Source organism: Phascolarctos cinereus, unplaced genomic scaffold, assembly GCF_003287225.1.
Source record: "Phascolarctos cinereus isolate Bilbo 61053 unplaced genomic scaffold, phaCin_HiC Scaffold_5;HRSCAF=322, whole genome shotgun sequence".
Classification (NCBI taxonomy): domain Eukaryota; kingdom Metazoa; phylum Chordata; class Mammalia; order Diprotodontia; family Phascolarctidae; genus Phascolarctos; species Phascolarctos cinereus.
This window is the reverse complement of record NW_027555958.1, coordinates 263,032,945-263,051,350: the sequence shown is the minus strand read 5'-3', so window position 1 is coordinate 263,051,350 and position 18,406 is coordinate 263,032,945. Positions and strand designations below refer to the sequence as shown.

At 36.1% G+C, this 18,406-nt stretch overlaps 1 protein-coding gene across 2 annotated transcripts in view; it reads right to left on the bottom strand.

Moving 5' to 3' along the window:
• Positions 1-14,550, bottom strand: part of LOC110193899 (myosin-3) — a 40,246-nt gene extending 25,696 nt beyond the window's left edge. For both annotated transcript variants that reach the window (XM_020965941.2, XM_020965942.2), the window contains exons 1-10: positions 14,526-14,550; positions 6,505-6,556; positions 5,567-5,778; positions 4,552-4,695; positions 4,006-4,162; positions 3,143-3,170; positions 2,599-2,707; positions 1,109-1,201; positions 367-430; positions 188-286 (exon numbers count right to left, since the gene is read on the bottom strand). In XM_020965941.2, coding sequence (XP_020821600.1) covers positions 188-286; positions 367-430; positions 1,109-1,201; positions 2,599-2,707; positions 3,143-3,170; positions 4,006-4,162; positions 4,552-4,695; positions 5,567-5,770 — 898 coding nt within the window. In that variant the 5' untranslated portion in view covers positions 5,771-5,778; positions 6,505-6,556; positions 14,526-14,550. The remainder of the gene's footprint in view (positions 1-187; positions 287-366; positions 431-1,108; positions 1,202-2,598; positions 2,708-3,142; positions 3,171-4,005; positions 4,163-4,551; positions 4,696-5,566; positions 5,779-6,504; positions 6,557-14,525) is intronic.
• Between the last annotated feature and the right edge of the window lie 3,856 nt (positions 14,551-18,406).

The following is an 18,406-nucleotide window of genomic DNA, read 5'->3' as shown; positions in this document are numbered from 1 at the left end:
GTAAAATGGAGATGGCCTCCAAGGCTCATTCCTTAATCTAAGATCCTATAATCTGTTGACTTTCAAGGCATATATGAAGGGCTATCTAAAGGCAAAGCAATTTGATTAACCTGATAAACAAAGTCTGAAGTGTCTAAGAGCCAGAAATCCTAGTTCACATGATACTGAAGTAAAACCCCTTTCTTACCAATGAGTTCAGGCTTCTTATTTGAAAGAATTTGGTAGAAGATATGGTAGCTTCTTTCAGCCTTTAACTGGAAAGTAACTCTTGACTTCTCCAGCAAATCTATAACACAAATACATATTTATTTGCCTAACTGACTCTGGTTAGTGTAAATGGTAACCTGACCCCAATTATTTACTTACAGGTCTCAATATCTGCAGAAGCAAGTTTTCCAGTGGTTCCAAAGTGAATTCTGATGAACTTGCCCTATGAGAACAAAGGGAAACTGGAGTTGGCCACAGTCAAACAAAAATATAATTCACAAGTCAGATTGACTAAAGGGTACTAACATTTCCCACAAGGTCTATTTGGAAAATGAATATAAATATAAATTAATCATCCAAATCTTTTTAATTTTTTTGGGTTGACAGCATGTGGCCTTTCTCTTCTCCCTTTCATCTTCTTCCTTCAATTCAATACAATCCAATTAAACAAACATATATTAAGTAACTACTATATGTTTAATAGTATACTATACTAGACCATGGGATTATAAAAGCCAAAAAGAAACAGTTCCTTCCCTCGATGAGTTTACATGTCACACAGGACATATATTCACTACTGTTTCCTTTCATTCTCCTTTTCTTCTACCTATTTTCACTTTTGCTCAGGGCAAATAGTACTAAGTCAAGCAGGACTAGAAAATACCCAGGGCTGACCACTTGTAGAAGAGACAGAAAAGTGGATGAGAGGAACACCAGAGACAAACTTGGCCTAGGTTACAATTTTGCCTGTCCTGAGAGCAATCATGAGAATTCTAAGCCATCATGATTAGATTTTGGGAGTGAAGATGGTGGCAATTTTGTTCCCCACAAATCCTCCTTTCTTTCTCTTGGTTTTAGTGGTCTAAATTGCATATCTAATCCTCATATTATTCCAACTTACAAAACGAGATGAGTTGTCATTCCTCACAGTCTTGGCATTACCAAAGGCTTCCAGCAGGGGGTTGGCACTGATAATCTGGTCTTCAAGTGTCCCCTAGCACCAAAATTCAAAAATAAATAAATGAAATAAAACAGGAGGGGAAAGATTTCTTCATTTCTCAAGTTTAAAAAAGAACTGCACAAACAAAATGAGCACATGGCTTGTTATTTGTGATAAATACTTATTACACTAACCTAGAGAATCACTCCTTAGATAAATGACTTCTCAGCCTGTCTCCCAATTTAAAATTCAAATAAATATTTAAGGCATTGCACTTAAGATGACTTTGTCTTTTGCCATATTTAGTTATAATTATGAAATTATTCTCTTCTAATATCTTTGTTTATTTTTTTAAGGCAATTGGGGTTAAGTGACTTGCCCAGGGTCACACAGCTAGTGAGTGTCAAGTGTTTGGTCTGAGGCTGAATTTGAACTCAGGTCCTCTTGACTTCAGAGCTGGTGCTCTATCCACTGTGCCATCTAGCTGCCCCTACCTTTGTTTAAAGGTGTCATTTCAGTTCACACCTAAAATTTTCTGAATTCTGTCCATTTGGTTCTGCCTATCTGAGAGATTTCCACCAAATGAATCACTTTTCAGAGCTATCAATTTGCATTGGACCTTTTTTTCCTAAGTCTTTCATAGGGTCACAATATTAGAGGTAATCAAGTCTAGCCCTTTTATAGATGAGGAAACTAAGTCCCAAATAATGTAAGTGAGCAGAATCAAACAGTAATTGACAAAGCCAGAATTTGAATCCAGACCTTTGATTTCAAATTTAGTACAATTTCCACCACACTGTTTTGTGGACTTAAGAACTGAAGGACATTAATTGTAAATTCAAACAATAAAAAGTTGACAAAATGGTTCTAAATTTGGAGTCAGAAGACACAAATTCAAATTCTAATTCTACCACCTATCAAAATGTAGGAAGGTCACTTCTCCTCGAAGGGTCTGCTTCTTTCATCTGTCAACAAGTTATACTAGATGATTTCTAAGGTTTCTTCTAGCTCTAAATCTTATGGTCGTGAAGCTCTCTAGTTGGAAGGGACCTCAGAGGCCATCCAATTTAACTTTATTTTATAGAAATTGAGCCCCAGGGAATTTAATTGGACGTATCCAAGATCACCCAGGTAAAAAGTAAGAGAGATGGAATGTGAACCCAAATTCTCTGACTCCAGGGTCTGTATCAAGCTGCCTCCTGTGAGATTTGCATCCTTGTTCTACTAATATAGGTCTTTTTTTCCGTCACATAAAAATGTCTCAAACTTTTTGAGAAGTTTTTTTGAAAAGCCTTTCAAACTGAAATTTAAACACATTTTCAATAAGGAGAAATAGAACATAATTGATTATAGAGAAAGAAGCAAAGTGTTAACATTTCTTACAAAAGTAAACTATGGCAATGTAGATTCAGATTTCATTCTTGATTCTTCCGTGCAGGATTTTACCTTACCTTCATCTTGCCTTCCTTTTTCTTGGCAAGGTCTCCAGTAGCAGCAATTGTTGCAAAGTACTGGATAACCCTCTTTGTGTTGACAGTCTTTCCAGCACCAGATTCTCCACTATCCAGGACAATAAGAGGATGGGGACAAAAAAATAAGATACAACTGATAGATCTGTTCACTGGGATGGCTTTAATAAAAGATACTGTGTCCTGTTTGCTTTCTTAGCATCCTGAAGAGACAGCCCTTCAAGCAGGACCATCTCTTTATCATGTTCATATCTGGCCTGCCTGAATCACAAAGCTCAAGTAAACACCAGTATGGGAAGCAAAATGCAGCTCAGTCCAGCTTTTTTAAGTCTCATTTGTCACCTCATCTATACCCTACCCTCACTTTCACACATACACATAGATACGGACATATATATATATATATATGAAAACTCTCCACTCCATCCCCTCCACAAAAAAAAGGTATAGAAAAAGATACATTTGTTTTCAAAATTTTAAAAAATGGATCATATTCACTGAGATTAACAATGATTTTACTACTTACGTGATCAGAATAGACTGGTTTTCCCGATCTGTCAAAAGAAAGCATAGTAACCATCACCAATGCTACCAAAAAAGCCATGACCTCTCATCTCCTCTAGTTTACATTTTGCCAGTTTGTGATTATTCTAATTCATTCACCTGCTAACTTTTCATTTCCCTAGTTCTGGATTATGGGATATTGCCCTGAAGTATTTGTCACATTAGCTGAAATTTTTGAATGGGCATATTATAACAAAACTTTAGTGAAATCCATTGATGTGCCAAGAAATCCTGGGCTCTATGAGTTTATTTTGCAGTTAAGAAAAGTTAAGAGAAATTAGCCTAAAAAGTTTGCTTTGGGAGCCTAGGCTTTAGAAATCATTTAGTCTAATCCCCTTATTTTATAGATCAATCAATCAACAAGAACTTAATATATGCTTGATACTAGGAATACAAAGTAAAAAATGAAATAACCTTCAATAATAAATACATGAAATAACACTCAATAAGCTTACATTCTATTGGGGAAGACATGCATATGTAAATATCTACAAAATTTGTTTTAATAGAAAAGAAAATTGAAGCCAGGAGGGAAAAGTGACTTGCCAAAGTCACATAGATAGTAAGGAACAGGGCCAGGATTTGAAACTACATCTCAGATTTCAAATCAAATACTCCTTCTGTTACACTACAGACCTTAGAGATCATCAGGGCAACTTCCCTCCTTTCATTTTATATAAAAGGGAAACCTAGGCCCAAAGATGTGAAGTGACATCCTCTAGGGCACATGGTTAGCCATTTAAAAAGGCAGGACTAGAACCCAGGTCCCTGATTCTTATTCTTATATTCTTTCCACTGTGTCAGGCTTCCTTATCTGAAACATACCAGTCAACATGAACTGATAGGCATTGTCAGAGATGGAGAAGATGTGGGGAGGAGCCTCCTGGCGCTTTTTGCCTCGGTAGGCATTCACCACCTCTGGGTTATACACTGGCAGCCACTTGTAAGGGTTGACGGTGACACAAAAGAGGCCAGAATAGGTCTGAAAGAAGACAAACAAAAGTAACACTATAATCAGGATTTCTGGAGCACCTTTTCTCTTAAAACCCAAAAGCCCTTATACGTGTTTTGAGTTTAAGATAGCCCTCCAAGAAAAAGAAGTAGAATGAACCTTGTTTACAACTTGCAGAGTTAAGTGCATGGCTTTCCCAATTTGAGGTATCCTAACTCCTTATTTCAAAGGGGTAGAGGGGGAGAGAGACAGAGACAGAAAGACAGACAGACAGACACACACACACAGAGAAACGGAGAGACACAGAGAGACAGACACAGAGAGACAGAGACAGAGCGGGGAAAGGAGGGAGGAACAGAGAGAGAGAGACAGAAACAGAGAGAGAGAATATGCACATAGTTGACCAAAAAGTTACTGACATAAATCATCCAGGAAGTATAACGATCCTTGAGGTTATATAGAACAGCTGGCTCATTCAGATGCGTCAGCATTGCCATGTCTTCAATCTTATCAAACTTGGGTGGGTTCATTGAATACACATCTTCTGATTTAACGACCAGTGTCTGCAGTAGAGAAGAAAATCAGGATGGTTAGTCATCATTTTCTTTGTGCACCTTGACAAAGGCTGAATTAAGGAACTCTGAAGGGATGGCCAAAAAGGTCCCCATAATATCAAACTGAGGACTACTGGGACTCTTAAGGATAGAGGAACTGGAAAACAAAGGTGGAGTTGCTGGAGTGGGAAGTCATAGAATCTAAATTTTGAGCTAGAAGAGTTATCAGGAAACATCCAGTCCAACCCCTTCATTTTATAGATGAGGAAACTGAGGCCCAGTGAAATTAAGTGACTTGCCAAAGGGTCACACAGATAGTAAGCATTAAAGGCTAGATTTGAACTCCTGCCTTCTGACTCCAGAATCAATTCTTTTTCTACTGTATCTCATGACTCTTTTGTTTTCATAGCACTTGTTAGTTCCTAGAGCTGATCTGCCTTTTTCTGCCTTCACAGAGAAAATATTACATCCCTCATCCCTTGGCATTCCTGGGACAGGGCCCAGAGTAGAAAGAAGGTCCCCTTGTGTATGTGATTCAAGCCAGGGCCATTAGCATGATTCCCATAGTGACTCCATATACTTCAAAAATAGCAGACCATTCCCTCCAGCAAGCTTATACAACAAACCAATCTTACTTCACTCCCCTAAAAGAAACTGAAGTAATGTGTGAAGGAAGCTTATAGGTGAATAAGAATAATTCACTTTTTTACAGCACCATAAAATTTACAAGATGCATTCCTTGCAACAATCCTGTGAGGTGAAGAGTGAGGGTGCAGCCACTTAACTTACTTCTTGGGCCTCAGTTTTGTCTTTTGTTAAGTAGAAATAATAATGGCAACCCGACAAATTTATTATGAGGATTTAATAAGATAGTGCTTACCCTGTTATCTTCGGTTTCCACCGTTACCTTCCCATCTTGGGAACTCTTGATTCTCCCTTTGGCATATTCTTCCTTTGCATCAGCCACAAAGCAATAGGTTTTAGCATCAAACGGCTGGTTTTGAGCTTCTATCCGCTCCTTTTCTGACTTGCGGAGAAAAGGAGCAGCTATGCCAAACACTTCCATCTCAGCATCGCTACTCATGGTGCCAACTAGAAAGCAAGCACATTGACATCAGCTTAATATCCATGGAGCTGAGTCCCACCAGGAAGATGGTGGTTCATAGAGCTCCTTCTCTCTAGCAGCTATTCAGACATCCTTCAGAGTGGTGGGCACTGCTGGGTGCTCCATTATAGGCCCTGAATTCTCACACCCTTCAGAATCCAAAACTGAGCACCCCAGAATCAAGACAATTCTTACTGTTAGCAAGGGTCCCTCCATGTTCAGGTGAGCTAATTTCACCACTACCTGAAACTTTGGGATTACAATAATTGCTCTGCACATCAGAGTAGGCCTAAGGATTCTAAGGCGGAGATGGTCATCTATTTTAGGCCTCTAATCTTAGAAGAGCTACTTAACCTCATGCTTTCCATATTTTCTGCCTAATCAATTGGATTTGGTGGACATTGCCAACCCCTGGGCATACCAAAGTCTGTACCAGCAAAATATAAACTCCAGCTGGTCCTACCAAGCTGAAATACTTCAAGTATAGTGCCAGTGATGGGCTGTGCCCAGTTATCTAAGGATCAGTCTAGCTAAGGCCAGAGAAGATTGTTAAATGAAAATGAAAGGACCCAAATACCAAATGAGACAACTTGCCCAAGGTCATATTGAGCAATTTGCTCCAATCAAGAAAGAGCTCAGTCACTTGTTGAGTCAGCAAGAGTTTTAGACCACTAACTAAAGAGTTTACAGTACATTACGGTCAGAATTCTCACCTTACAATTAACACCAGCAGGAAGAAGAAAAGAACTGGTGGAAATAACTGACCTGCAACAGATGAAGCAAAGGAAAATTCAGAAACACCTAAGAAATAGTTGCCCTACTTAATCAATTCTTGGCAAACAAAGCACTTTCAAACTAAAGAAGGAATGTTGAATTCACAGGTTGATGGGAGGAATAAGCAGGCCCTGCCCAATAATTATGAAGGCCAATTAGGCTACATGTATAATTTGAGCTATAGTAAAAGTCCCCACCTGCCCTAAGTGGCCCCCCACCAACTCTCTGTGACAATATCTTCCCCCCTCTTTGTACCTGACTTGAAATTCCCATTCTTCTAGACTGAACAAAAAAGACGAAGCACTGTCTCAAGAAAATGTTATGGAAAAAAAAAAGTACATTTCCTAAAAGGAAACTTAAGTCACCTCTTATTGGAATGAATTAGTTACACTCACTAAGTGAAAGCTTAGAAATCACCATAAACCTAGCTCTGAGGGGGTGAGCTACAGGTTGGGGAAATTTCCCTAAGTGAATTAAGGCAGAAAAAGATGGCAATATGAAACCCTGGGTCATCAGGAAGCAGCATTTGGTGGAAAGAAATGGGTGGGAAACCTAAGTTGCTCTAGTCAATTAGCATCATTGCTAACATTTATATAGGGCTTTAAGGTTTTCAAAGTGCTTCACACATATTACCTCACTATCTCACAACAGTTTTGAGCAGTTATTGCTATTCTTATACCCGTTTTATAGATGAGGTTAAAAAAAACTAAGGATGAGAAAGGTAAAGTAATCTGCCCTACAGCTAGTAGGCAGGATGGAGGAAGGGTCCAGGCTGGCCTTGAGGGGTAAGAATCTACCTGTGTCGTATGAGTTTGAGGACCAATGGGCAGTCCAAATTTTCACACACACACACACACACACACACCCCTGAAATTCTATTGTTACATGTTTATTCTGCTGGGTTAAGGCATTGTCCTCTTACAAAATGCAAAATACTCTTGAGAAGAGTAATTCATGAAAAGGTCTTTAGGTATTAAAACCATAGCATGAAATGATCAGAAAAGGCATACAAATGAAAGCAGCTCCCTATAGAATGACATACACTCTAGGTAAGTTTTGTTAGGAGGAAGGTGGAAAAAGTGGTCCCGTGATAGGGTATTGCCCTGGGCAAACAATCCTGGGTAGTGACCTGGTGACATCAGCGGGTAGTGTAAGAAGGATATATTGGCTGTCTGGAGTTGGATAGTTGGCTTGTCAAATCTTCTGGGTGGGTGGACATAAGGATCAATATGTGGGCATTTGGCTACGGAGAGATAAAAATCTGAGAAATTTGGGTACACTTATGGGGCCCTGCTCTGATGAGGACATGGTAAAGGCAGGGTTAATGAGGGAAGAGAAGCATAAAAAACAGAGTAGGGATACTTTTGTTGCTTTATATTTTTCTCCCAACCAGTTATGGTGATAGAAAGGGATTTTAGGTTTGGGTGAGAATAAGGAGAATAAAAAAATACTACATTTGGATGATTCTGTGAAAATCCAAGATAATGGAAATTCACTTCTATAATTCCTAACCCTACAATGCATGACTCTGCCCAGAAGAGAAAGACACACTTGAGTTAGTGACATTCCCAGCAACTTAAACAGAATAGATACATGCAAGCAAAACATCCGACTTACCTCAACCCTTCCTCTAACTACCAAGAACCTGTTCATCCCTCTGCTTTTATAGGCTCACTGATTCTGCTTTGGTTCAACCCTTTTCCTTATTTGGAAGACCTGTTGCCCAACAATAGAGGCTGAGCACCATCTTCACCCACCCCTTTTTTTGGTTGTTGCCAGGAAAAACATATATGGAAGGGAGTGAGGTCCATGACGATTTTTTCCAAATGCAGAAAACTCACATGGTGGGTTTGGAATTCCTGTCCCTGAAGCACAAGCAGGCTCTTCATCTTACAAATGATACGTGAGCCCTTGCTCTCTCTCAGGAATCAGAGTGCAAAGCATACGTAGATGTAGGGGGCATGCAAATTCATGATTAATGATCTCAGTGTCAGTCTAAACTGGGCAAACCATGCCATAAAGCAGAGAGACAGAATAAAATCAAAAAGCTGCCTATGATTCCCATCCCTACTCATATGAATATAACCAATAAAAATACTTGGAGGCAGAAAGAAATTAAGTTTGAGTCAGAATTCGAACTAACCTGTTAATAATGTTAAAATTGCAAAGGACATCTAGTCCTGCATTTCCCCAACTATATTCCTTCTTCTGGCAGGATATAAATAGTGGCTGCATGAAAAAAATCATCCCACCAATATTTTCCGTCTGAAATATTATACATGAAATCATTCATAATTTATAAATACTTATAGGATCCTAGAATTTAGATCAGGGAGGGAAATTTGATATAATCTAGTTGAACAACTTAATTTTACAAGTGAGGAAACTGAGGCTGAGGGAGGTGAAGTTACACGCCCAAGATCACACAAGTGGGAAAGGCAGCAAAGTCAGTATTTAAATGCAGGTAAGCAGCATTATATTGCACAATTTTTGGTATGAAAATAAGTGTAATTTACTCTATTTTGCCCCCAACTCTCACTAACCCACATTTATCTCAGAGGTATTGCATGACCCCCAGATCATTCTGCCTGACTTTTTTTGTTTCTTACAATAGAAATCACTTGGTTTGTTTCCATAGTCAAATTCATTTTAGAAACACTGAGCTAGTCCAACACTTTAATTTTAAAATTGATGAAAATGAGCCTCTAATAGAAATGTCTTGTTCACACTAGTATTAAGTTTTCATTATTAAGTGGCTTGTCTAAAATCACTTGTCAGGGTAGGGAAACAGACAGAGGACTACAATCTTTGGCAGCCATAGACAAGTCACTTATTCTGAGTCTCATTTCTCCTCTGAAAATAGAGAAAATATTTGCACATGGAATTTGTTGTGAAGATTAAATGATATGAGCAAGAAATGTTTTGAAAATTATGAAAAAAAATTTAGATCGCAAATTCCCTGTTAGACCAGTTGAGGTCAGAGACTATCTTGTCCTATCTTTGTATCCCTAGTGCTTAGCACATGTAATGGATACTTGATAATTGCTGAATTAAGTTTAATTAAACCACAGTACTATATTCATGTAAACTATTATTATTAACAAAAAGGCATAAGAATATTATGCAAAGGAAAGGAATTCTAAGTCAGGTCAACTTTCATCCCATAGCTAAAGATGAGCTAGGAGTCATTCTCTTTGTCTAGCATTCCCTCTAACTAGGGTTCTATCAACTTGCTCTTTTCTTAATTACCAGTAGGACCAACAAGTTAATACTCAGTGACAGGCAACTATTAAATTTGTCAGTGTTCTCAGCAACAGCTGCTTCTAAGAGCTTTTGTTATTAAGATATATTACCAATTAGGAAAGACCAGCTGCTGGGGGGTGAAGAGTAGGAGAGGAGTGGGTGTGGCAGAGTGGGAAGGGAGAAGGCAAATTTGGGACATTTCCTAAATATGATATGAAAAATACTTCTCTGGTTTTCCCTAAGGTTGGAATTAAGTATGGATTTAAAACTTTCAATGACCCCCAATTTTTTTTTATAAGATGAAGCTTTAAGGAGATAGGAAGCCTATCTGTAGACTACTCAGTCCAAACAGAAAACAATTCAGAATTTCCAGCTCCATTCCATTGATACTGGCAGTGCCCTTCCCTGATACGCCTCCACACTAGGACCGGAAATAGGAAAGTGGTCTAAAAGGTATAATATTCAAGTGCCAGGAGAAGTCTCAGAGATCTGGATCATCACAGTGACGATTCTTAGAAAAGCCTTTGAAATGGTTCTCAAATAATTTTAGCCTGAAAAGAGCTGGCAGTCGGTCAGTCAACCAATCTCCTATGTATTATTGATTCTCTATCTAAGCAAAATAAGCAACTATCTACATAGAAGAATATGAGGACTCTACAAGGACCTTACTGCCCAATAGCACTTCAATAAGCCTGCCATGTCATTTCCCTCTCTTCCTATCTGGCCTGAAACAGAATGGCATAATTCCTTTTGAGTTAATTTGCAGACTGGGAGCATTTTCTTTAGAAGGGCATTATTTCAATGAATCTCGGTTTCTTGGCATAGCTCCTTTTGCCCTCCCCTAATCATACATTAGCAAGGGCTAGTTATCAGAGTCATAGAAAAACACAGAATTTCAGGATTGGAAGGGACCTCAGCAAAAAGAATCTCATTACAACATTCCCAACGAGTGGTCAAATAGCCTCTGTCTGAAGACTGCCAATGAAGGGGAAAACCAATATTTCTCGTCCCACTTTTAAATTCCACTTTTAGATGACTTTACTTTTTGGAAGTTTTTTCCAACTAAATTTAAATTGTGGCATATGATTCTGATGGAATACTACTGTGCTATAATAAATGATGAGCTCCATGATCTTAGAAAAATATGAACGGACTTGCATAAAATAATGAAGAGCAAAATGGGCAGAACCAAGAGAATGTTGTATACAGCAACAGCAATATTGTTTTAAGAATAACTTTGAATGAATAAGTCATTTTGACTATTATAAATACCCAAATTAACTACAAAGGTCCTATGAAGGAAGACATTATCTGCATCCAGAGAAAAAAAAGTGGTAAATAGAAGTATGTATAGAATGATTTTACACACACACACACACACACACACACACACACACACACACACATGTCTAATGGTAGCCATCTCCAATGTGGGAAGGGGAGGGAAGAAAGAAAAGAAAAAAAATTTACATGGTAACTTTATTATATATTTTAAAGGAATAGCAACTTATACATAATAGATTTGCAATTGTATGTGCAATCATCTTTTTTACTGTGATATGTTACAGAAATGCTTGTTTTATTCCATAAATTAAAAATAAAATAAATAAAAAATTTAAAAATACTAAATTTGCTTCTTTGTAACATTCATGCATTGCTTCCCAGGTGTATTCTGTAGCCAAGAGAACAAGTCCAATCCTTCTTCCACATGATATGGCCTTTCAGAGAATCAGTTCTGCTACAACATGTGTTTTGAAAACCAGAGTTTGTTCTGAGGTTGATCTACTAGGCAACATTTTGAGCATAACTCAAATTTTGAGCTTGCTTCTGCAGGATTTTTCCCCAGAAAAACATTGAGAATTCAGAAAACTACAACTTCATAACAACTCACAAGTTACAACCTTTCAGACATTCATTTTCATGAGCAAACTTTAGGTCTTTCCAAGGTAAAGTGCCATATTTATTGTGGTATCTTCTCTTTCCGGAAGAGCTGTGAGCAGAAAACCTATCCCCATCTGCCATGGACTCTTGCCTAAGGCTGAAGTTGATGCCTGCCTAACTTTCTCATACTATGATCAGGCCAAGCAGAACCTAGGAGGCCAAGGTCAGTGTCACTATTTACTGTAGTATTTATGTATTGCTTAATCATTTAACATGCATGAAATTATGCTACTGTTTTAATTAAGTTCTTTTTTTTTAATGTGTCACTGATAAAATTTTGAGCATTGTATTCTAGCCCCATTTTCCTCATAACTCTTGAGGTTTTTATTGCGTGATTTTTGTATAGTATATTGATTTTGGGGAAAATCTATGTCAAGTTATAGTAGAACTTACTATACTCAAAAACAGCTAATGCTCCTCCTGAGTTTTTCTTTCTTCAGGTTAAACATGCCTAGTTCCTTTAAATGATCATCATCTGTAATAGAATTAAAGCCTGTCACCATTCAAGTGCCTTCCCTTACGCCTTTCAATTGAAACAGAAGATGTCATTTTGGTCTTCTATATCATACTGTTCACTCAAATTGATCATAAAATTCATGTAAATTCAGATCTTTTTTCAGTCAAATTATTGTCTAACCATGTTTTCCCCATATTGTGCTTATGAAATCAGTTTCTTGAAGTATGTATGTCTTTATACTTATCCTTATTACACTTTATCATATGAAATTTGACCTAATGATATAGCTTTTAAGAAAAAATTTGGAACCTTATTCAATCATCAAGATGCTCCTTTTTATGGAAGACATTGTGCTAGCTGCATTAAACCCAAAGATAAGATAGAGTCTCTTAGAAGAGATCCATCATCACTTAGAAGATTTGGGACAATGGAGTTCTGGTAAATGTTAAGAAACTAGTTCTTCAAAAACTCAGGACACATTTGTAAGCTAAATCTGCATTTTTATCATTTTCTCCATCACTTTCTTAAGTCTAGATAATAAAAAACCCAATAAATTAAATTCTGATTTATACCATTTGCCAATTTCTGAGATGTAAATGTTTACCCTGAAAATTTATAATCAGCTCTCACAAGACTCTATGAGCTGTCTCTAGCATACCTTTGGCTGTGTGTGTGTGTGTGTGTGTGTGTGATATGTTCCAAAAGTCTTAGGCAATTAAACTTTAAAACTGCACTAAAACTTTTAGGACACCCTATATTATTGGACAAGCTCTAAAGATTGTCCATTCAGATATAAGTGGAAATGTGGGCAATAGAAGAATTAGAAATAAGATGATGGAGTGATTGAGAGTGGAGCAGTCCAGTTTTCAGACAACTGCTGTAACAAGGATAAAAAAAGAGTACCAGAAATCTAAGGAAAAACTAGAGTAAATGGATTTTTCTAGTTCAAGTCTGCACAAACAGATAGCCAGAAGCCTGTGGGCATGAAAGAAAGATTTTAGCCAAAAAAGTCCAGCCAATAAACATAGCACATGGGAAGCTCTCCAGCACACACACTAGAGGTGAATAAGGGACATCTTAAGTTGGTTAGGGTATCAGTCTAACCCAGGACCAAGACTGGGATCCTGCAAAGCTCCTACTAGAAGGCAACTATCAGACAATGCCCTAGATTAGACCAAAACCCGAAATCATATATAGCTAAGTCCTGACTAGTTTGAATAACGAATCACCTGAAGTGGTCTCATGTATTCAAAGTTATACTATTTGAAGTTATAATATGTAAAATATATCAATTAGTCTCAACCCAATGGAATATGCTTAAGCTACCTAAAATCTTTGAAGAACACAGAGGAAATGGTAGTTGGATGCCAGGTAGTAAAGAATAGGAACAAGAGAAACAAACAAACAAAATCCTAATTCAGAAAAAAAAAACAACTTATGAGAGACAAATGGGAGGAAAATATAAACTTAACTCTAATAACTTTAAATGTGAATGGATTAAGTAATTCATAAGAAAATAAAACCCCAGAATAAGTGTTTGAGGCAGTATTTGAACTCAGATCTTCCTGACTCCAGGTCCAGCACTCTATCAACTGGCACATTCTTTCCAGATGATAATACAATAAAAATGGCATTTTTACAATAATGCTTTTTTTAAAAATAATACAATATAATGCAACACAACATTTTACAATCAGCTCCCATAAGACTACATGAGCTGTCTTTAACGTACCTCTAGTTGGGTCTGTGTGTATGTGTGTGTGTGTGTGTGTGTGTGTGTGTGTGTGTGTGTGTAATATTCCAAAAGTCTTAAGCTATTAAATAAATACAATACAACAACAAAAAAAGAGTTTTGGGGGGGCATAAACAAGAGACACAGACCCAAATGGAGACTTAACAATTAAATCCTAAATAATGATGGTTCAAAGAACAAATCATAGAAATAATTAATAATATGAAAGAGAATTATAATGATGAACATATCAAAACTCCTGGGATACAGCTAATGCAGCCTTCATAGGGAAAAAAACTCCCTAAAGATACATATTAACAAAATAGAAAAGAAAAAGCATTTTGAAAAAACATTGAAAAAGAATATCAACAAATAAATAAAACCAAATGAAAATTAGAGGAAAAGTAAACTGAAAACCAAAAAGATTATAAAATGATCAATCAAAAGCTAGTTCTTTGAAAAAACTGATAAAATTTAAACAAACTGTTTCAAAAGAGAGGACAGAAAAGCAAATCAACAAAATAGCAAATAAACAAGGTGAAATAACAACATAACCAGAAAAGTTAAAAATAATTATCAGAACTTACAATGCGTAGTTATATGCTAGCAAACCTGAGAACACAAAAGAAAAAGAGCAACACATTGAAAAATATGCAATACTTGAACTAACAAAATACCAAATATAGATCTTAAATGATCCATTCTCAGAAAAGGAGATAAAACTACTCACAAAGAAATGTCCAAGACGGCGAAAAAATCTCCTGTTCCTGATGGATTCACAGAAAAATTCTGTCAAGCCTTACAGAACAATGACTACCAATACTACACAAATTATTCTCAAAAACTGAGGAATAAGGCACTCTATTCTTTTTAAAAAATTCCTAATAGCCAAACCAGAAAATGCTAAAGCAAAGCAAAAATATAGACCTATAACATTAATGAATATTGATTCAACAATTCTAAATAAGATCCTATCAGAGTATAGTGATTCATCTAAGAAATCATTTATTATGACCAAGTTGGATTTATATTGGAGATGCAAGAGTGGCTCAACATTAGGAAAACAATCATGAATATAAAATAAAAAAAACCAATTGTGATTATCTCAACAGTTGCAGAAAAAGCTTTTGTCAAACTATGGCACTCATCCATGTTTTAAAAAAACCCTCTACAAAAGCATAAGCATGGAGAAACTTTTTTTAAAATTTTATAAAATTATATTTCTAAAACCAAAAGTATGCATTATATGCCATGGGGATTCACTAGAATCTGTTCTAATAAGTAAGAGAATGAAGAAAGGATACCAACTTTTCCTATCATTATTTGAAATAATTTTAGAAATGGTAGCAATAATGCATCCTTTTCAGATCATGATGCAATAAAAATTATATGTAATAAAGGGCCATGGAAAGATAGACTAAAAAATAATGGGAAACTAAATAATCTAATCCTAAAAAATGATTGGGTCAAACAACAAATCATGGAAACAATCAACAATTTCATTCAAGAGAATGACAATAATGAGACAACATACCAAAACCCATGGGATGCAGCAAAAGCAGTTCTTAGGGGAAGTTTTATATCTCTAAATGCTTACATAAATAAAATAGAAAAAGAGGGGCATACAACTAAAAAAACTAGAAAAAGAACAAATTAAAAATTCTCAACTAAACACCAAATTAGAAATATTGAAAACCAAAGGAAAAATTAATAAAATTGAAATTAAGAAAACTATTGAACTAATAAATAAAACTAAGATCTGGTTTTATGAAAAAAAAAACAATAAAATAGATAAGACTTTGTTTATTTAATTAAAAAAAAAGAAAGAAGAAAACCAAATTACTAGTATCAAGAATGAAAAGGGCGAAGCTACCACCAAGGAAGAGGAAATTAAAACAATAATTAGGAATTATTTTGCCCAACTATATGCCAACAAATTTAACAGTCTTAGCGAAATGGATACATATTTACAAAAATGTAAATTGCCCAGATTAACCAAAGAGGAAGTAAAATACTTAAATAACCCCATCTCAGAAAACGTAATTGAACAAGCCATTGATGAACTCCCTAGGAAAAAATTTCCAGGGCCAGATGGATTTACATGCGAATTCTATTAAACATTTAAAGAACAATTAATTCCAATACTATATAGACTATTTAGGAAAATAGGTGAAGAAGGAGTCTTACCAAATTCTTTGTATGATACAAATACGGTGTTGATACCTAAACCAGGAAGAGTCAAAATAAAGAAAGAAAATTATAGACCAATTTCTCTAATGAACATAGATGCAAAAATTTTAAACAAAATACTAGCAAATAGATTGCAGCAACTTATCACAAGAATAATACACTATGACCAGGTAGGATTTATACCAGGAATGCAGGGTTGGTTCAATATTAGGAAAACTGTCAGCATCATTGAGCATATCAACGACAAGACCAACAGAAACCACATGATCATCTCAATAGATGCAGAAAAAGCTTTTGATAAAATACAATACCCATTCCTATTAAAACCACTAGAAAGCATAGGTATAAATGGAGTGTTCCTTAAAATAATAAATAGCATATATCTAAAACCTTCGCAAGCATTATATGTAATGGGGACAGGCTAGAAGCATTTCCAGTAAGATCCGGGGTGAAACAAGGATGTCCACTATCATCACTATTATTCAATATTATACTGGAAACCTTAGCTTTAGCAATAAGAGAAGAAAAAGAAATTGAAGGCATTAGAATATGCAAAGAAGAAACAAAGCTATCACTCTTTGCAGATGACATGATGATATACTTAGAGAATCCTAGAGAATCAAATAAAAAACTACTTGAAATAATCAACAACTTTAGCAAAGTTGCAGGCTATAAAATAAACCCACATAAATCATCATCATTTCTATATATTACCAACAAAGCCCAACATCAAGAGATAGAAAGAGAAATCCCATTTAAACTTACTGTAGACATTATAAAATAATTAGGAGTCTACCTCCCGAAACAAACCCAGGAACTCTATGAACACAATTACAAAACACTTCTCACACAAATAAAATCAGATCTAAATAATTGGAAAAACGTCAGTTGCTCATGGGTAGGCCGAGCTAATATAATAAAAATGACAATTCTACCTAAGCTAATTTACTTATTCAGTGCCATATCAATCAAACTACCAAAAAATTATTTTATAGAGTTAGAAAAAATAATAACAAGATTCATTTGGAAACACAAAAGGTCCAGAATATCAAAGGAACTAATGAAAAGAAATGCAGGGGAAGGTGGCCTAGCAATTCCAGATCTTAAATTGTATTATAAAGCAGCAATCATCAAAACTGCTTGGTACTGGCTAAGAAATAGGGAGGTAGATCAGTGGAATAGGTTAAATATGCAAGACACAGTAGACAATGACTATAGTAATCTATTATTTGATAAACCCAAAGACCCCAGCTTCTGGGAAAAGAACCCACTCTTTGAAAAAAACTGCTGGGGAAACTGGAAAAGAGTATGGCAGAAACTAGGCATAGACCCAAATCGCACACGATATACCAAAATAAAGTCAAAATGGGTTCAGGACTTAGATGTAAAGGCTGATACCATGAGTAAACTGGGAAAACAAGGAGTAGTTTACCTATCAGAACTATGGAGAACAGAAGAATTCATGACCAAACAGGAGATAGAGAACATTATGAAAAGCAAAATGGATCATTTTGATTACATTAAATTGAAAAGTTTTTGCACAAAAAAATCCAATGCAACTAAGATTAGAAGGAAAGCAGAAAATTGGGAAAGAATTTTTATAACCAGTCTCTCTGATAAAGGCCTCATTTCTGAAATATATAGAAAGGTTAAGACAAATTTATAGAACACATGCTATTCCCCAATTGATAAATGGTCAAAGGATATGAACAGACAGTTCTCAGATGAAGAAATTAAAGCCATCTATACTCATATGAAAAAATGCTCTAAATCGTTATTGATTAGAGAAATGCAAATGAAAACAACTCTGAGGTACCACATAACACCTAGCAGATTGGCCAACATGACAAAACAGGAAAATGATAAATGTTGGAGAAGATGTGGGGGAAATTGGAACACTAATACATTGTTGGTGAAGCTGTGAAATGATCCAACCATTTTGGAGAACAATTTGGAACTATGCCCAAAGGGCTACAAAAATGTGCATACCCTTTGATCCAGCAATAGAACTTCTAGGGCTATATCCCAAAGAGATCAAACAAATGGGAAAAGGACCCACATGTACAAAAATATTCATAGCAGCTCTTTTTGTGGTGGAAAAGAATTGGAAATTGAGAGGATGCCCATCATTTGGGGAATGGCTGAGCAAGTGTGGTATATGAATGTAATGGAATACTATTGTGCTATAAGAAATGATGAACAGGCTGACTTCAGAAAAACCTGGAAAGACTTATATGGTCTGATGCTGAGTGAAGTGAGCAGAACCAAGAGGACTTCG